Source organism: Tyto alba, unplaced genomic scaffold (genome assembly GCF_018691265.1).
Source record: "Tyto alba isolate M040663 unplaced genomic scaffold, T.alba_DEE_v4.0 Super-Scaffold_13, whole genome shotgun sequence".
In the NCBI taxonomy this organism is placed as follows: Eukaryota; Metazoa; Chordata; class Aves; order Strigiformes; family Tytonidae; genus Tyto; species Tyto alba.
In genome coordinates, this window is record NW_024881275.1 from 25,899,721 (window position 1) to 25,921,245 (window position 21,525).

Here is a 21,525-nt window from a genome sequence, read left to right on the forward strand (position 1 = left end):
TAGAATTAGACCAAAAACATAAAAGCTGTGTATGTATATAGAAAAGACAATTCTTTTCCATAACTCAAGGGTCTTTTGAATATTTTCTTACAGGTAGAAACATGTACAGTTTAATTCATTAACCTTAAGCTTTCGTTTAAGACAAAGAATGGAGGGATCGGTTGACTAAGAGAAGAAAATTACAGAGTTTTGAATTACTTATTTTCTAATCTTTTTTTAGTTATATTTAGGCTCTTATATTTTGCATTACATCATGAAAAGTCAGAAACCTTGACTTTGTGAATTCATTGCACAGATTTATATGTGGGAGCTGTTGAGATGATGGGCCTAAATTTGAAGTTATTAGTAGACATTTCTATGTCTCAGTCATACATTTTTGTTATTTTTGAAGAAGAGACTTATTTGCAGAGAAGCTTTATACCAGTAAATCTTTGTACATGTAAGTAATTTTTCTGGTTTTGTATACAGACCAGGTGGGAAGAGCAGTATATGCAAGTACCTGTTGGTAGACAAATTTCCCTAGTTTCTCTAACCCAGATTGAGAGTTTTTACCTGATATTAATTGCAAGAATTTTAGCAACACTATAGTTATATCATTTTCTTCTTGAGATTTGTTTAGCTTTTCAAGTAGGAGGACATTTTTAGTCCATGATAACAGTAAGAGGCAATCTTAGGTTTTGTAGTCTCTGAACATAATGAACTTTGGAATTTTGGAATGTTGATGTGTTCAACATCACAGTGCTGAGCAAGCTCTAGTTGTCTTACAAACGTCTGTGGTCTTGTCACTATATTTTGTATTAACAGTAGGTAGGTATGTTTTTAGTTATATTATTGGTTCCTGAAATATTGATTGGCTTGTTTATGTGAAATCAATTTCTGCTCTGTGCCTTTTTCTTGCTCCTGATTGCACTGTAAATTTCATAGTGTGTGCTATTAATTTCTTCTAGAATCAAATGCAGTGAAACTGAATAGCATATCAGTCTACCAGAGAACAGTATTCATAAAATATTGAGTAGACCTAGGGAAACCTTGGCATAAGAATTTGCTATATAATGTTTTCAGGTTTAATGAATAAGCAGTTTCTTCCTAAAATAAGTATTTCATGTTCTCTGTTTTGATATTTCACGTCTTACATGCTTCTAAATAATACTCATTTACAACGTAAGAAGTTAAGAGATTTTAGATTTTACCAGCTCTATTATCAAAGCTCTAATCATAGTTTTATTTCTTTATTCCTTGGCTAATGAATCCTTGTCTCATTTTTGTTAATAAGTTATTTTGAGTGTGAAAATTACTTTTCTTCCTGGAAGAACATGTATATTTTAATGTATTTGGAGGAAAAATGTAAAAGAAATATCTGGGTCCCTGTGACTTTCACTGCTTCATCTAGATGTTGCATGTCTTTTTGTTATTAAAATTAGTAGGATGAGCTGATAAAAGCCTGTTCAGTAACCTTTGGTTAAGAGATTTTAAAAGATTTTCTCTCTGCCTTGGCACACCACTGTTGTTACCATGTCCAAGAGGCATTGTGTTAGCTCCCTGACAGATAAGGGTTAGCCCCCAAGTTTGGGGGTGCTTAAGTATTTATTTTGATCATTTCTGTCATTTGCTACTGCTTTAAATAATAATTTATCTTCTCTTATTTACCAATATTAAGATTATGTGTTTTTAAGGTTAGGCTTCTTGTTGTCTAATTCAGCAACATTGTAAATATAGAGACTTCCAAAGATAGATATGGCAATAATCTGATACCATTTTGATGGATTATTACAACAGAATTAACATGACTTGATCCTTGCTTTCTATAAAAGGTTAATTTCATTTTGTTCTTTTAACCTTTTTCTTTGCTGTCATGTTTCACAAAGATTAAAAAGTAAAAGTAATAAATACACAGCTACTCTTACATAGGTATTGTGTAACCCTTTACAGAGCCAAGGCTAATGAGGCCATATAAAGTGTTTCTTCTGTCTCTGCAAGCTGATTTACATGGGGATGAGCTATAGAAAGGATAATAGAAATTAAAACTGAAATTAGATTTTCTTATGCAAGTTATAGAAGGCAGGAGAAAATATTGTATGTTCAATACTTCAGCTATATTTAATTTTTTTCTTCTCCAAACTAGATGTGTCATTACTTCATATTTTTAGATGTTAGATGATTTTAATATTAATATAAAAATTAAAAAAAAAAAAAAAGAGTCTGTTAAAGCTACATTTTTTGCCCTTTTTTTCTGTTTAATGGAAATAGCTAAAGACTATGAAGGTTTTCTTTTCCCATTAGGAGGAAGTAGAAGGTATTTTATTTAGACTCTAAGATGTCACTGAGAACAGGATTGGAGTCACTCAAGACACTTGCAAAAAACTTTAACCCTTAGAGCTGGCACTATCTGGAAGGATTAAAGCATATAATTATACAGGCCATGCAGGCAAATAGTTCTGTACTTTGCTCCTGGAATCAGGTGAATGACTGCATCTAAAATTTCTTCTCAAGCACTGTATTTTTAGCATTCTATATTTGTTAAGGCAAGCTTGCAAATATATACTGGCACCGTTATGTGAGAGGGGACAGAAACTACAACTTCCTTTCTTCACAACTGAACCAATTTTGTTTGAAGCCAGAGAATGGTCAACATTGTGAGATTTATGTTTACAAGGATGCTGAAGGATGCACATGCAGATATGTCTATGTGTAGATAATACAAATTTGACCCTGATTGATTGAAAATTTGTGTAACTGAAGTTGAAGGGAAAATTATGTAGCCTTTTATGTCCTCTTGACTATCTTGTGGTGGTATTGTTAGACACTGATTGCTATATTATATTTTTGAACAATTGTCTCTTAGTAAGTAAAAATGATCAGAAATAATTTGAAAACTTGTAGAGTCATTAGATAAAATTTTCAAAATATTTTTTGAGGTTCAGAATTTTTATCCAAGGTAAGAAGTGTTTCATAGTCTCAGTACTCTGCTAAATGATATATGTGATAAGACTTCATAAAAGCTTCCTTGAACTGCAATGTCCATTCACTTTGCAATTATATATAACTTGAAATGTCTAATTAACATACTGTCTAATAAAAAAACAGGGTAGTGATCTTCTGTTTATTCATATTACTAATATCAACAATAAAATCTCATTAGGAATTATTTTTCTGTAATAAAAAATAAAAAGTCTTTGTCATGGCCTGGATGATCTCAATAAACCAGTTAACAAAGATGAATATCTTGTTCAAAATAATTTCTTAGAGGAACAGAAGTTTTTTACTTACATAGAATGTGTCTAATCTTCTAAAACTTATCTGGTTTATAGGAAAATAACCTGATGGAAATGTATAATTCTGAATTTAGTTGATATTAAAAAGCACAGTCCTGGTGTAACTTCTAAAAGAAAAATAGCTGCCATCCTTGCTCATTTTTTTAGCAGAGAGGTTACGGTTTTAAATGAATATAGAATCTGGAGGTTCACCCTGGTTTTCTTCTGTGTCAGGGGTTACTGTGTTAAATATTTCTCTTTTTTTTTTGTGTGTATTGATAAAGTAAGGCAACCTTTTCCTAATGGCAAGCATTGCAAAAAATTTCTAAATAATTAGGTTCTCACAGTTTTCAAGGGTGGAAAATTTGAAATAGTAGTAAAGGAGCTGTGATTATGGGACTCTGTCAGAGGCATGCTGTTTTATTAGTAGCAGTGAATTTTTGTTCTAGATTTTAGAAGGAAGCAGAGAGGGGACAAATAGATGTGAAGGGCTGTCACTCAGGTACTGTGTTACTGTAAGCTATAAGAATTAGGTGGTTGCTTTTAAAATCTAAAATTGACACCATGAACACTTAAATCAGATTGGGAGATAATCTATTGGTGGTGGTAAGTGGAAGGAAAAGGCCTCTGAGGATGTAAGTGTATATTCCAAAAGTTAGGACAAATTCAACAATACCTATTTTTTTTTTAAATTGGCAATTTAATTTGGTGTACTGTAGAAGGATTGATTTAAGAGGCAGAGTAGATAAGTAGATAATAGATCTGAAATTTAAAGAGGAATATATTGGATCAGAAGGAATTCTTATGATTTATCCTATAAAATGCACTTTAAAACTTGTCTCAATGTAGAGAATAGCACAGTAGTCATGTTAGCTGATCTATTGAACAGTGGTGCATTTTACATTAATGGGACTGAGAACATTTTTTGAACTATATATTTGAGTGATACATTAAAAACAATGTAGTTGTAAACATAACATTAATATAGACTTGGTCACAAGTGTATAATAAGCTCTTATTTTACAACACAATTTCAGTTTTCATATTAATTTTCTTGCTTTCAAGAAATCAAACAGGGAGATTAACAGAAAAAAACTTAGGTGTTTCATTGCAAATTCATCATAGTTGTGACAAGGCAAATAAATGAGCTGTCTTCACATCTATACAAGCTTCTCTAACAACATATTGGAACACCAATGGCATGTAGCATTTCATGACTTGATGAATGCTGACTCCTGCAATAATCACTAAAGAAATAAAAATGTGAATTGAAAATTACATTTTCTTATCTTTTGTCATCATTACAGTGCATTTATAGTTTTTCTCTAGAGTTCAAGCAACTTGCCTATTCAAAGACTTATGAGAATAAAAACATTCAATGTAAAATAATATTTTTCTCCAGTGTATACATGTAGCCATATGCATTTTCAGTGAATTGTATAGAACAACTTCACAAAATTAAGGAATTGATATAGAGTACATTACACTTGTGTATTGTGCTCTTGCTATTTTAAAACTATCTGTTGTATTTTAACTGTGATTTTACTGTATGTGTCTTCCAGATGTGTGGAAGTGATTGCCAAAGAAGGCCGGAACCTGAAAGAGCTGTATTTAGTGTCCTGTAAGATCACTGATTATGGTATGTAATATACCTATATCTTTGGTTTGGGGAAGACTGAGCTCTACTAGCTTTTCACAAAAGCTCTTATGTAAGTGTTGAAAATGTATAGATAAAAATTTTCAAGACCTTTATCCATAAAAATGCGAAATGTACAAAGGCTGTTTGACATGCTTAAAAATATATGTGGTTAGAAGTATGAAAGTCAGTGTATGCATGTGCTGTAAAATGTTCTTTATAGAATTGACAGTTACTGGGCAGACTGGGTAGAGTACCATTTGAATTGTGCTGGAGACCAGGAGAGCATCTGGGAGAGAATCCAAAAATACATGTGCATTTCTAGATGCTATAAAAGTATAACTAAGCAATTATGAGTGTGGATTTATTGCCTATTGTCGGCCATAAAATTTGAATTAACTTTCTGATCCCTTAAAGATGCTGTTATGATAAAATAGACGGGAGCACCTCAGAAATTAGGCTTTCTGTCTAGTAGGCCACATAGAGAGACAGAATTTGTATATGGAATAGGAGAACTTCTTAGCAGTTGACTATTTTTGCAGTGGCTGCTTTGTTTTATCTTGTTTGGGTTTTTTCCAAATAAGGTACTGACCTCAAATAAGACAGTCTTTCTGCAATAAACCCAAATTCTCAAACCTCTATCTCCCACTTAGATGCCTCAATTTCAGTAGGATTTACAAACTGTATCTGTGGGATGTGCATCTCAGGTTTTCTGATTATTTTGTTTCTCATTCAGTCTTTTTTTATTTTAACTTTTTACTCCACAGCTTTTATAAAGAATTACCATGTCAAAGTTATAGATTACCATCCCAGTGGTCACAAACGCGTTATTTTATTTTCCCCTTCAAAGTTTGCACTTCACTGGGGTTTGCATTGATACATTCAAGGACATGTTGGTCTGCAAAGTTCAGCTTGCCTCATGTCCACAGTGTTTGAACATGAGCTCACAATACTGCTGTAGCACTTGTGGGAACTTTCGGGCATGGCAGAGAAGAGGGAGTGTGGACTTACACCACTGTTTACTCTGGTCTGCAGTTGTTCATACTTCCACGTGTAGAACAGATCTTGCCAATGTTGAAAACAGATTTTTCTTGGCTTGATACCACTTGGCCAAGTTGAATTTGTGAAGTGGGAAGTACCTGCTGGAAATTCAGGGAGAGGAATTGTCTGTAGAACACAAAGTGACAATGAAGGTGCTTCTTGTCACTGCTATAGGGTCAGAGGTGCAGGGCCTCAGTTGGAAGTGAGACTGTCCACTTGTGTATCATAGATCTACTAGCTGTACTTTTGTCCCTTCTGGCTTCAACAACACATGTAGAAAGAATCATCATGGGAATAATGGAATCTGCATCTTGAGGATCAATAATTTCTCCCACTGATTTCACCCTTCATTGGCTGCACCTATTGAGAAGAAAACAGGATTTCTCCCAAAAGGAGGGAAACACACACTGAGAAACTAAAGCAAAGAAACCAAGGATAGAGAGTTTTGCTTATGAAAGAATGGAGAGAGGGGAAAGGAAGTGTCCATGGCTAGATGAAAAGTGGAAAGTGTGTTTCACAGAATGAATGAGTGGAAAGTATATGTAGAGTTTGGATGATAAGTTTGACAACCATAGTCATCCAACCTGATGCTTCTTTTGACTTCTGCAGACTAAAGCTCACCTGTCACTAATGTGTTGGATTCTGCAGTCATTCAGCTTTATTGCAGTCAGTTACTGGGACTTTGAGAACATTTTCGGTTGATACTGTTGATACTAGGTTTTACTATTCACTTAAAAATTTTACAACTTATGCTAATATGGATCAGTGAGACATCCAGAAAAACAGCTGTGATGCTGATTTTTGCTACATTATTAAGACTAATTGATTATCATTATAATCTTCAGTATGTCTCAGCATGCCAGCCTGACAAATACATTCATCTGCTTGTGATATCTGAGCTGAAAATGCAAAATAAACTGTAGCAAAGTAGAATTTATATGCATAATTTATACTTTATAAGGAAGTAAAAATGTTCTCTTAGATTAAAGATGTGATAGCAAGTGAATATTTATTAGGTTAACAAGAGTGTTGAAAGGTGGAGCCAGGCTTCATCCTTTTCCTTTCTTCTTTTTTCATTTATTTCCTGGTACTTCAGTGGAAGACTTTCCCAGATTTGTTTGTGGTGTTGTCAGGTTAAAAAAGAGAGCTCCTTATAGTACTGTGAACTTAGTTTGTTGTTGATCTTCCTTTATCAAAGAGGCTGCCTCTCTTCTACAAAGGGAAAAGAGCAGCCATTCTCTTCCTCAAAAGCTTTTCAACTCCTCATGTCCTCTGCACCTTTGTATTTGTGGCAAGTAGAGAAAATCAGCTGAGAAGTATGTGCCTGACTTGTGGGATCATTCAGGTGGTCTCCTGTCGTCTTACAAAGACTTACAATTCATACCCATAATTGTTCAGGCTCCACCAATAAGTAAGTAAGTAGTGTCTGAAGCTCTGTGAGGCCATGGCTGGGTGGGAGCATACAGCCGTATGTATGCAACAGTGCTTTTGTGTTTGATAATTCTGAGGGTGAAAGACATAGTTGTCCTTGCTTTGGAAATTAAAATCTTGATACCATCTTTAAACTGTAACTGTAGACATTTTCACTGGGTTTTTTAAAATGTACCTGGAGCTGGTAAGTAGATTTTTTGCAGCTTTATGGAGTACAGATGCAGGCACGGAGTATAGATGAAGGATTTTAAAAGCCCTCTTTGAAACTGTTCAACAACATTTTTTAATGCTACCGCAAGTTAGCAGAGTTTTGACCTCTGGGACAAGATCAGAATTGCTTAGCAATTCAACTGAAAAAAAAAAAAAAAAAGTAATATTGGTAATTACCAACAAAATTTATAATCATTTGAGAGACAAGTAAGGAAAAATAATAATAATAATAATAATTGCAGTAAATAAATAAAATTATTACAGCAGAAACTGTTATTGTTGCCCTGCAATTAATGCTATAGGTATATATGTGTGAGGTAATTTCATGTACTCTAGCGAAGACTGTGAAGTGTGAACTTTGTCTTTTTTTTCATTTCATCCTTTTGTTTTCCAGTTTCTACAGTAAGACAGTATGCAAAACTACCAGATAGACATGTTTATATACAATTAGTATTTTTAAAACACACTAAAATCCTAGGTTTTATTTTGAAGCCTAAAAGATTAATTAAAAAACCCTACACACTGATAACATAGTCATAGGCAGTATTACTTTCATTGCCCAGGAAAATGTTTTATTATATTACACATAAAGACAGAGGGTTCAAAATGGAATTGAAGTATGTGTACATACTAAGAGTTGTTAACTTGTGAGAGAAAAAAGACTATATTGCTCTATTTCATGTTACATTACAAAATGGTTAATTTTGTATTTTTTTGTGTACAAGAAAGCATCCCTTATTTACTTATGAAAAATTTATAGAAAAGTATCTTTATTTATGTTTGTCTAGCATAATAATTTCTAAAATGCCATTTTTAATTATATTTGTTACAGTGTAACATGCTAGGATGCCGAAAACGGGCTTAAAAATTTCTTTACATGGAGTACATTGTTAAATGCTAAATAATCTCTAGAATTTACCTAGACTGACAGGAGAGACTGAATTAGAATAATCTTTGAGATAAACACCTGTTTGCCAAAGAACACAGACAGAGTGAAGTTAAAGCTGGCACTAGTTCCTCTTATCATTTTGCCCTTTTGTTAACAGTCATGAATTAAACATGGATTGTCAGTGTTATCCTTGAGTTTCCTGCCTTTTGTTGATTTGTGTCACAACCTTACCTTTGCTTAAACATAGGGGGGTTTGCATTTCAGCTTTTACTAAGAAATAGTAAGAAAGGGAGGCTTTCTCAGCTGTCGGGGGACTGTGTGTCAAATGAATTAGGTTGATGTGAAGGTGTATAACTGTGAGCTAGGGCAGCAGGAACACACAGTATTGTGTAATTGTCTTTTCAATTTTATGCTCTAGTTCTGGGTTTTATTGATATCTTTAGTGCTGGGAATTTGTTTTAAATAAATTATTACTTACAGAGTTTGTAAATGTTGTGTACTCTGAAACATAAAAGTGAGATTTTGTGTTGAAAGATGAAAAAAAGATTTGATGAAACAAGTCTGTGGAACAGGACTACATGTTTTAAGGGTCTGGTCTTGCAGTAATGTTAAGTGTAAATTTACTAAGAATTACTTTAAAATTGCATTCTAACCAGCAGTGCAAGATAAAAGTCTCTAATGCTTTACTTCCACTTTATAGAAATATTCAGACCAGTGTTTTTTGTCTGAATGTGCAGAAAGACATTTCAAACAAACAAACAAACCAACCAAAACAAACACCACCACCCCTAAAACTAAACCGAAAAACAACTCCTGAAGAAAGTTTGGAAGGAAGTATTTGTTTAAAAGCAGCACTTTGTACAGCTGTGCGTGAGAAATCATGTAAGAAATTTCTGAAAAATCAAAGTACCCAAACTGTCGTGAATAGGAGCACAGTTAGCACAGTTTGGGGAATATGTTTATCTCATAACAACTCCTGTCAAGTAACATGCAGAAGACGACACTTGTCTCAATAGTTGTCTTGTAGAATTTCCATTACCTAGTAGTTCTGGATTTTGCCTAACATAAAAAGTCACCATTTCTAGCTGTGAAGTAATTGTGCAAACCTCTTCAGACTAAATGCTTAGCACAAGGTTCTGAGATGAACTGTGGTATTTTCTGTTATCTTTAAGATTCGGAATATTGAAAAAGAGCTCTCTAGACATGTAGCCTTTTTGTTTTCTAAAGTTGTGAGTATCCCTTTTTCATATTGCCTCTTCTCATCATTTACTGGTATATTTAGTGTCTCTGAGGACATAGGATTTTTTAAAAAGGTTTTTCTTATGTGTGGATGTTTGCTGAAGCAAAAGATGAGTTTCAGCAAACTATAATTGAATTATATAGTTTTATTTTAAAATTTTATAGATGGGGCATAGCTGGTTTTTTTCTTCATAACTGGATTATGGATTATCTTCTGAGAAGTGAGATAAAGCTAATGATGTTAAAATAGTTTTCCAAGATGCTGGTAAATTCCAATGTTTTAATATTTAGGCTACCTATGCTTTCTGTTTAAAATAAAATATTTTAATTATGAGGGGTTCAAGTGTTCCTACTGAATAATACAGAAAAATTCCATGAGAGTTTTCTCTCCAATATTTAGCATTTGTCGTGTAAATCATGAAGAATAAGCATACTGTGGGTATTTCCTCAAAAGAGAATGTTTTGCTTCTGCTCACTTGGATTAACAAGTCTCTCTAATGCTTGATCTCACTAAAACTATTTCTTTCCTAATTTTAGCCTTTTAAAATTTATTTTTAAGACACCATGTCTTTTTGTAAAATATTATTTGGAAGGGAGATACTTTTTTGTGGGATAAATGCAGCACTTACAGATACACAGAATGGAACAAATAATAAATGCATTTTAAGTTAGAAAGATTTCATCCTTACTCATTACTGTTTTGCAACTTCTTCCTTAGTTTATATAATTTAAATAAATATAGCTTTCATTATCCCTTTGAAAATTCTTTTGAACTGCCGCTATATTGAGTTCTAAGATTCCCTTCTTCTCAGAATCAATCTTTCCCCTATTATGTTTTCCTATCCTGTGCATATCTCTTTCATACTCTTTTAGTAAGTCAATGTGTGCAAACAGTAATCACACTGAAAACTATGTGCATGCTTGTACATAAGTGTTGATAAGGTTATCATCTTTTAAGGACCAGGGTCTCTGTTATTTTCTTTGGTTGTTATGTATGTTATATATATAAGTATGTTTGTGTGTGTGTAAAATGGTATTATATTATCTAATTGCTTTGTGTATTTATTGCTATACATATGTGAAATAAAAATAACACATATATTTCTTTCCTATAAACTTATTTTTTCTTCCTCTCCACAAAAACATTTTCTCTCTACTTTTTGTTGTCTGACTTAATTATTTAGAAACCTGAACTCACTGAAGTAAATCAGCAGGATTTTTCATGTTTAGTGCTAAATTTTGAGGTTCTTTGCTTAGCTTTTAGTTTCCTTTCCTGTGGGTAGGCTGCAACTTTAACTCCAGTAGACTGTAAGGAGTAATTGTGTGAAGAATAAGTAGGTGGTAAGTGATCTGTACCCTGTTTGATGCATTAATGATACTTATTTCCTTTGACAAAATCTCTAGCAGCTAGTAAAGTGGTTTTGTTTACTTTTGCATTAAAATATTAATTCTTTCAGAATTCTGAAGCACATATTTCTATAGAAACACTGGTAATTAGAAGGATCAGTCAAAGTTTATTCTAGCCATAGAGGTGAGTCTCAGAGTTTTATGTAGTTTAACAAAGCAGCAATACACAAGATAACTTACTATTACTTCCTTCATTTAAATGGCATTACTGTTCATGTTGGGGTGTGCAGAGTAAGGATTTGGAGTCTTTTCATGTATTTCAGAAACTCTGTACATTTCCCTCTAGCTAGCAGAAAAAAATTATAAAGTATATAGCTTTTGTAAGGACATTTTTCAACTTGTTTGGTTTTTTTATATTCCTTTTATACTGTTGTTTTAGATGGGAGTACTTGTTCATATACAGCCTTGCATGTACTGACAAATAGTTTTATTTCCATAAGGGATCCTGTTGTCATTGAAACCAAGAAGATTGTTAATGTGAGGAAAGATAGCTGTATACCCATGTATTTTGGGTTTGGAACCCTATTAGACGACATCTTCTTTAGTTCTGTTAAGTGTTCAAGGAGTGAATAGATGACTCTAGTCACCTGTCTGAAGTTTTCAGTAGAAATTGTTAATAAGAAAAAGTCAAATTAAAACCTTACCAAAAGTAATCACTGAAGCAGAAAAGAGCCCTTGAACAATCTGTCAGCACTCTGTATAATTCGTAACTATCAAAAAACAAATTTTCTTCATGTAATTTTATCAGTATTCCCAATGTCATGAAAATTCCATGCAGTTTTCTTTAGAAGTTGATTTGAGATACCACTATGCATCTTCAAGACCCATACAGTGAGATAAATTACTGCAATACCATATTTCTCAAATAACAGGTAGCTGCAAATCCTTTGCCCTACAGTACCTAATAAAGGATTTTCTCTTTGAGCAATGAGATGAGACAAACTTCCAAACGATTTTTTGTCATACTAAAAGGTGGATTGTCCCCCTTAGCCTGTACCCTTAAAAATAATGTAGTATAATAGCCAATGGAAGGAAGCCGGATGTAGATGCACTTCTGAATCATCAAGATGAACAGAGCAGAACACTATGATTTGTACACTGCTTGTTCAGAGTTGGTTGTTCTAAATGGTGGAAAACAGAGATACGTTGTACTTCAGGTTTGGTTTATCTTGTAGAGAGATCCATAAGTATTGTTGTTTTAATTTAATTTCTTCTGTGACAAACTTAGTGGGGTTTTTGAGTCTTTGTTGAGAAACTTGGCAGTAGTTTATCATAGTAATAACTTTAATTTTGTGCTTTTTTATCTCTAGAGAGAGGTGCTTCGGTTAATCCTTGGAAAATGCGCCTCACTTCTGAGTACCAAACCACAAAATACATTTCTCATATTACAAAAATTGGAGTGGCCACAACCTCTGCCTATGTTGCCAGAAATATATTTTCAGGTTCTTGTTTGATTGTTTGCTGTATTTACTGTGTCAGGAAACTATATTATAATACTGAACTTTCATTTGGCCCAGGTCCCAGCCTCTGTTCTCTTGTGATATTTATATTTCCTGTTTTATATGACCTTTAAAAAAATAACATAAAGCTTTATTCCCTTAGTGCACATATTAGCCCCTGTATTGAAAACAGTGTGCTAGATGCTTCTTCAGTGTGCTGCCATGCAGAAAAAATATTTTTGAAATTATTCTGTCTAAAAAGTTGCTGTTTGAAGCTCAAGACTGATTTAAAGTACAAATAAATTATTAAATGTAAACTATGTTATTATGATCATATTATGAACATTAGAGTTATTGTAATTTGTTCTTGGATTTTGATAAAGCCCCCCAAACTACCAAAGAAATAAACTATCATTTTATACTTTTGTCTTACCTTTCATTTCAAACAGTATATGTTAATTACACACTGCAATGGAGAATAACATTCCCAACAGAACATTTGATTTGCAGTCAGAGGTAGATTTGCTTCATAAAAACTGTGGCACTTGTATTTTACAGGGATCTATTTCTGACTTGGTTAGAATATAATTTAGTTTAAATGCTTAAAACATTTGATGTTTTCTGACAAACACTAATCATGACTCACATTAGCGCACTTTTACTGTAGTCCAGTTTTATATTTGAACTTTAGAATTAATTTAAAATTTGCCCCTAAACCACTTCATTTGTTGAATAGAAATTACCTGTAGACTTCAAAAAATCCATACATTAGCTATATTTTAAATTATTTTTATAAAACCTAGTATTAGTCTCAGTGAGGATTATTTAAGGGTCCTTCCTGTAGTTGTAAATTTAAAAGCAACATTTCTATTTTCCTTCAGTGAGAGAAAACAGAATGCAAAAAGGAAAAAAAAAATTTACCAAGTCTTTTTCTATTTAATCAGTTATGATACAAAACTTCGGTTGATACATGTAATCATACAAGTAAAGACTGGCACCATAATTTAAAGTGGCTGTGCTGGTATGCAGTTGCAATTTATTTCTTCTAAATTCTGGGAGCCGGTATTATGATCCCCTTTTTAATGCACTATGAAATATATTTTAACAAGCTACATTTTGAAAATAACATGTTACTTCAGTGTTACCTAAATAAAAGTGATTATTTTCTTCAGGCAGCATCCATAAGGGAGATTTCCATTCAGAGTGTTTAAATACAATAACTGCTGTTTAAACTTCTTAGCAAGTAATATAATTGTTTCAACATAATTACTCAAACTCAGTTAAAGATTAAAAATTAAAGACATTAAAGATACGATATTTTGGTGGTAGAATTGCCTTTCCATATTCTGTTTTGTAACCTCTCTTGGCTAGTTGTTGAATTCCAGTAATACTCGGATTATTGAAGGGAAGACTCATTTTGACCATAATCTGACTGTCTGCCTGCCTCAAAAAAATATATAAAATACTTCCTGGAGATGCTAATAATGCAATTACTTTGAATGCCTACATCTAAGAAAAATATTATTCTCTTCTTTTAATCATATCTGTAGTCTCAAGGATTGTACTGAGACTGAATAGCTAGAAACATTTTTTTTTTCTTTATATGCCTGAAGAAATACTGATTAAGATATTGATGATACTAAGAACAGAGGATAAATCCAAAATGCATTTTATGTTAGGTAATGAAGTGGAGTGAGTGGTACTTCTGCTCTGCATTCCTTTAATTATTCTGATTCTGAATAATCTTTGCTGTGACGAAAGCATTTGATTTTTACCTCTCTGATGAAGTATACAAAGAAGTTCATGTTGTCTGTGTAAACTGTAAACTCTTTCCACAACATAGTACAACAGAGTGTATAAACTGTTCTGTTTCTGATGTAGGGGACATGATTCACTTCATAAATAATCTGGAAGGCAAGTAATCTTTGTGCTTTCAAAACTTAATAACTTACATCAAAATTTTAGTTTGGTCAACTTCAGAGATTTGCAGAGTTTTCTATAATAAATTAGCCTGAAAGTAGTTTTTAAGTTACGTATTTTAGTTCCTCATAAGTCAAGTGGGATCATTTTAGCTTTTGAAATGTCAAGTATCTTCCAAAACACTCAGTCAACAAGATTGTTTTATTTGGAGTTCTCTTTGACTTGCTTGGTGCCATTACCCCTAATTTTTAGCTGTACATACTGAACCATATTACTTCTAACTACAAGATGCCTAATACAGAAGTAGAGTAAAATATGTCCAAAAATATATCGGTACAAGATAGTACAAAGAAAAGGGAATAAAAGTGGATAAAGAAAGAAAAGGGAATAAAAGTGGATAAAGAAAATTCTTATATAGTAAGAAAACAAATTTTATATATATGAAATGTTTTTAAATATGCAATTTGAATTCTTCTGTTCATTTTTATACATATTTTACATATTTTGTAACTGATACATGAAATAACTTTCATGAGATACTTTTTAAAATAATACAAATACTGGGAATATATGAATGTTATTAGCTAGATATAATGATTCAGTTTTACAAACTTCTAAAACTTTTCAGTAATTTGAAGATATTAATACTTTTTATGTTTTGTGAAGGTCAATGTTTTGTTGGGGCTTTTTAAACTTAAGTAGGATTTATATTACACAATATGCAATTAAACTATCATTTAGGAACTAAGGAGCTTTAGGAACTTGATAGTTCTTCCATGTATGGATATTAGAATAAAGATGAAATATGCAAGAAATTTTCCGTATTACCAAAATCTGAAATCACTGGAATTGTAGCTTATGTTTTGACTAAATCATTTTAATTTGAACATATAATAGAAGGATCTCTCTCTGCTTCACGTATGGAAACATATATGTTCCTTGATTAAATCTGTAGGCCTACATCAGTCTAGTGTCAAATTTATGTTTAAAAACACTGTAGCTCATTTTTATTTGTACCAACTCAAATGGTAATGAACACTAACTTGTCAACACTGCTAGCAGTTCACAGTCCCTTACCTATGTTTTCTCAAATAACTAATCATTTTGTGCATCTTGCTTTTCAAATATGTGGGTTAATACAACTTAAACAAAAGGATTTTCTCAGTTTAAGCATGTCAAGTATCTTAGATTGACTACTCACATAAAAAGAAAAGATCCTAGAATAACTACTTGCTTTTTCAAAAATTCCTCTCCTGAAGTTTAGCAAGCAACCAGGAAACAAAAATGTAAAGAATTAGCTAGAGTTGTTCATCAGCTCATTTATGGTTTGCAAGGATTTCTCAAAGATCTAGATGTTGCTGCGTTAGAGATTGAACACAAATATTAGCCGAACTATTTACATGTCATGATCAAAAAATCATAGGAGTTTTGGTTGAAAGAGACCTCTATGAGTAATCCAGTCTAGCCTTGCACTCAGGGTGCAGCTGCCACCAGCCCTAGGTCAGGTCCACTGTGGCTCTGCCTGGCTATTTCCTGGAGAGCACCAGGGACAGAGGTTCCACTGTGTCTCTGGACAATGTTTCAGTGCTGCACTTACACTCCTAAACATTTTTTTTCTTTTTTTTTTTTTTCTAATGCCCAACCTAAACCTCACAAGCCATGCTATCTGGTGGTCACTGACCTTTGGTGAACTCATGAGTCAGGTTTGATTTCATCATTTTCATAACCACCAGTACATTTCAGATCTTACCACAGTAGTGTATTTGTGGGAAGAAGAAATGCGTTAGTTTTGCATTTGAATTGAACTTGGAATTTAATAAAATTGGAAATTAACAAATGCTCATAAAAAGGACTTTACATTTCTTGGTTTACCAACCAGCGATTATTCCTTTAAGGAGCATTTTATGCTGCATATTTATCACACTGAATTTTTCCTTAGGCCACAAGCACTTTTTTCACTATTTTCTTTTAACTTACTAACTTATTATTTAGAGAAAAAAACCTAATGCCTTGTGAACTAATTATATTTGCTTTCTTACTGCAGTCACATTGAAATATCATTAAAAGTCAGTGACAGTGTTGCCTATAGCTTTGTTTTAAACCAGTGGAAGCATCAGAAAAAAAGTAAATGCTTGTTTTGACTGCTTGGATATTGCTGTATTTTCATGTTGGTAAACCACAAGTTCTTTAAGTTTCATTTTGTTTTAAAAGCAAACACAACAAAGAAAATTCCTTACAATTTGAGCAGCAATACAGGTTAAAGTTGTCTAACATCCTAACCTACTAACTCTGCAGCTAGCACCTCTGTTATGAAAAGTGAAAGAGAGGAGATCACAGTACTGAGCAGGTGCTGCCTAGTAAAAGGACTTGTAGCATAATTAAATTAAACCAGTTACTGGTCTGGTGCAGGAAATCCCAGTTTATGTGTATTGTACATCTCCGGTACTCATCTCATTCTTCATCTGAATCCTTCCTATTTCACTAGAAGGAGAGGTTTCTACCTCTTGACCAATGAAATGGAAATTGGTAGTGGAATGTAGGTTTTACTGTTACTCTACTGTCAGGCTCTTTTTCTTTCCTTCTACCACCATAAAACCTTCTGGTCTGACTTAATGTATCGGGTTTTCTTGATTAATGTTAAGGAGGAAGAAAACCAGTGCAACAGAGTTTGGAAGATATTTGCAGACCCAAACTTGGGAAGTCAGGGTGTTAACTAATGATGTCCTAAGGTGGCATTGCTGTACCTGCGTTTTAGGAACTTGGTCACATGGAGGAACCCTTAACTGCGGACTGGGAACTTGGTATCCTTCATATATCCTTCATTTTTTGGGGTACTTCAGGTGGCAAGGTGGAAAGAAGACACTAAATTGGAAGTTATTTGGAACTGTTTTTAAGGCAAAACAAGCTCAGTAACATATTTTAAATTTTCTTTGATTTGTACATTTTAATTATATCACATTCATCAGTCAGTGATGATGGGTGATGTGTTTTGTGTTGAATTTGGTGGCACTGGCACGTGTGAGGAGTTCTTTGAGCCCTTGTACTGGAATGACTTCGCAGAGGACTTAGTTGTTTCTGGGTCCACAAGGGGACAGATCAGTTCTTTATTTTTCCTAAATGTAGTTCAACAATTTTATGTAAACAGAAGCTGCTTTCTCTACCATGCTGTGTTCTTGTCAGGTAATTACAGCAGGGGGATTAAGAAACTATTCTGATTAAATGTTATTATTAAGAAAAAAAAGAAAGAAAATAAAGTATGTTTTGTTTTCTAATCAATAAATATACAAGTACACCTAGAAACTAATAGAGACTGCAAACTGAAGAAAACCTAATTCATTGAAGTCTCTGTTCCCTCTGCAATCTGTATTTTCTTATGAGCTGTGGTTTATCACCAGTGAGGTCTTGTACAGGTTTTGTAAAAGAGGCTAAAATATACATTGGCTCTGTAACTGCACAAAATCTTTTTGTAGTCTTACATAGAGGAGTTTGCCAACAACCATGTGTTTGCACTTGTATGCATTTAACAATAACTGCACGTGCCTGTACAAACATACACACAGAAAAAATACCTTAGATGTATGTTATTTCTTTATATTTGTTTCTTATGTAATCATAATTGAAAAACTGTCTTTAGAGTACAGAAATAGCACACATCTTACAAGGAGATCTTTAAGGGAAAAGAAAGATTAAATAGTCTAAAATATTCTTTTTTTTTTACATATTTGACTTCTTTATAATGCAGTCGAACATTTTGTATGTCAAGTACGTTACTGGTAAATTTCTTCACATGCATTCCTGTTATTTTTTTAATCAAAACAAAAAGGTCAAGAATGTAGTCTTTCTGGTAAAATAGAGTACAACTGGATTACTTTCTCCTAATGCATAATACCATTTAATTTAATTTTAGGAAAAGGAAGGTCTGTAATGGAAGGGAAATGGACTGTATAAATTAGGTGCGGTCTTATATTTACCTCTTCATGGAATTGTAAATATTGCTGCTAGTGCCAAAGAAAGAAATAACAATACTTGAATTGTAAACAGTTTTGAGAAATATATATGAAATGTGCAGGAACAAAACCTGTTTCAGATTTACAAAGTGCCTGAATCTCATTGAGTTATCTAACAGTGCTGTGGTATTTAAAAAAAAAAAAAAATAAAATTGAAGGTAATTCTGAAAGCTGTGGGGACTAATGATACAACCCATCACACAAGAACCCAGTTCCCTAGTTCATGGAGATTAATTACATGGGTTATTGATTGTTTCAGATAACATACAGAAACCCTGTAATACTTTTTCAGTCTAGGTACACATAGCTTTCTCTTTAGATGGATGAAATTACCTATCCACACATCTATGCTCTGTTCCTTATGTAAGATGCTCATGATTCTCTAATCATAATAGTTGCAACATTGTGTATTGTCAGTCATCTGATTACCAAAGATTCCAGTACTAGACATTTTGAAGCACCTTGTGGTTTGCAGATAAAAAGTCCTTAATCTTGAATCAAGAGTTAACAAAGAAGCATTTGTGTAGTTCCTGTGGGAAGTGGCTTGGAACTGCACACAGAAAGTTAAGCTTATTACTGTACTTGATAATGGAGCTACTGACAGGTCTTTTGTTGAATGAGAGTCAGTATACATCAAATTGTGAAAGATGGAAGCCTTGTTGGTTTTTTTGCTGACATAGACTTTAAATCTTGAGCATCTGATGGTATCACAGAGTGAAGAAAAACAGGTTTAGAAGTATGGGAATAAAAGCAAAAGAATTCAGAATAAAACCAATCACTCATAGCAATAATGTGCAGTCATGTTTAGGGGAAAAAAATGCTTGGATTTTTTTGCTGTCAGTTGGAACCTTGATGTGTTCTGGAACTCAGAGAAGATTCTCTCTGCTTTTCAAAGTTTTAATTGATGATGTAAAATATTTTGAAATTCTGCTACACTGAATACAGTTTATGATAACTTTCAACAGATGGTCTTGAGGCAACCTTGATCTGGTTTGGAGACATTGACCTTCACTGTTACACTACAGAATGTTTCAGAAAAAAAGGAAAAAAATCAATTGTTAACTTTGGCCATTGCAAATTTTGGATATGTATTGCTGAATTTTGGTAACTTTGTATAAGAGATGCTACTGTAGGTGCCCTCTTACCTAGACCTGGCCTTTTTTCACTTCTCTAATGTTTTCATAAGCGTAGCATAGGTATTTTAAATCTCTTCCAAAGTTAAGAGCCAAACAATTTTCTTTCTGAAGGGCCAAGCAAGATAGCAGGCTCACCTAGAAGCCACTAATAGATACTGGTGGCCCTTGGGAGTAATGGATGAGAAGAGGGATCCAGGGATTTGATCACTCAGCAGTGTGTCCCATGTGGAGTTAGGATGTAGTTTCACCCAGGGGAACGTAAACTGTGACATGGGGAGCTCTGAGGTGAGACCCTCAAGAAAATCGTGGAATAGGTGGTTCCTGGGCTGGAAGTACTCGTGTATGAAGGCGCAGATAATTTTGTTTCAGCAATAGGATGAATTACAGGTATGGATGTTAGAGTGGAAGGGGTAGGGAGACCTTCATCAAGGGTTAAGGGATGCCCTGGCCACCCCTTTGCTTGGGGAAAAGAATGCACACATAGGTGCATGCCCTTATCCTTCTTTTTCCCTGAACAGGAATGTTATTTCCCAACCCACTCAACTTCTCTGTTGCTACCAGAAATGTAGTATGTATGAGTCCTTTTAATAAACATGCCCTCTCGCCCCCCCAAATTCAAACATTTAAATCCGCCTTATCTCTACTGTGATTAAATTCTTTCTTTTCCAGGTGAAGACTGAGACCTAGAAAATGGTATCAAGTTGCAACAATGACACATATGCATCATATATTCAAAAGTTTTTCTGAGAATCACATGCTTTATACAGTAGGTGTTTGTAGAGGTTTAGCTAAACAAATACTTCCACATTTTAGCTGTGATAGTGAGGACAGAGTGCATCTGAACTTGGATTTTGTTTCTGTTTGAAAACAACAATAGAGGTACAAAGTACAAAGTGCTTTCTTAAATATTTACATATGGATTTCGTGACTAGAAAATCAGTAAACTGTTTAAAACTATATACAGTATTTATGGATTCTGTACAAACTCTTGGGCATACAACTTTTAAGCAGATTTCAGAAATATTGTTTGTGTCATTCAGCTTTTAAAAACTGTTTTCTGAGCTTCATGTGAGTATCAGGGTTGTCAGTTTAAAAGTGGAATTAGCTAACAGACATTTTAAAACCCTGTTGTCTATCCAAATATCATCTGAGCACCAAGAGAGCAATATTGATTGATTAAATATTTGTTGCTCTGTCTAGAATCTTTGGCACCAATCCATTGTTCTTACTGAAGAAAGGATAGGCTAAAATTACATAAAACTAAGTTAATGTGGGGAAAATAACTGCATTTGTGGTAGGGATACATAATATACTTGGAGCTGTTTTATGTAATTATGAAAGTATGGATTGCTCTTATAAAGTATAAGTAGTCAGAATGACATTTTAAAAGGAAAATTAAGACTGAAAATAAAAAATGGATATAAAAGTGATCTGATCCAGAAAGCTCACAAATTGATCTGTTACTTTAACAGTTTAAATAGAGAACTGAAAGCTTCTTTCTAGTCGGATTCATGAAAAAATGAAAACTTAGAACAGAAAGATGTGAAATAGGAAAAACTCTTCATTGAAAGGAACCTGGGAATTAGTTCTTTGGCTGTCAAGGTCCAGAAGACATCTTTTCTGTCCTGTAGGCACAGGTAAGCCTCAAACTGGCTGGCAGCAAATAAACAGGGAAAATTATGCACAAAATACATGTCTGCTTTAAACTCCAAATTGGGCAACCTGACCTGCAGAGTCACCAGTTCAGAAAGAAAAATGAACACAGCCTAATGTAAGAAGTCTTGCAAATGCATTAGAGACAAGTCACCGGGACAGGACTGAAAAACACGAGCAGCAGAGGGATTTATTTTCTCTGCTGTATAGAAATTAACTTCCTGGAGTTTTTTCTTTTGAATATCATAGATGACTAGAATTATTTG

At 33.5% G+C, this 21,525-nt stretch overlaps 1 protein-coding gene across 2 annotated transcripts in view; it reads left to right on the plus strand.

Annotated features, from left to right (window-relative positions):
* Positions 1–21,525, plus strand: part of FBXL17 (F-box and leucine rich repeat protein 17) — a 292,438-nt gene that overhangs the window by 194,331 nt on the left and 76,582 nt on the right. For both annotated transcript variants that reach the window (XM_042787630.1, XM_042787629.1), the window contains exon 7: positions 4,814–4,890. In XM_042787630.1, the coding sequence (XP_042643564.1) occupies positions 4,814–4,890 (77 nt within the window). The remainder of the gene's footprint in view (positions 1–4,813; positions 4,891–21,525) is intronic.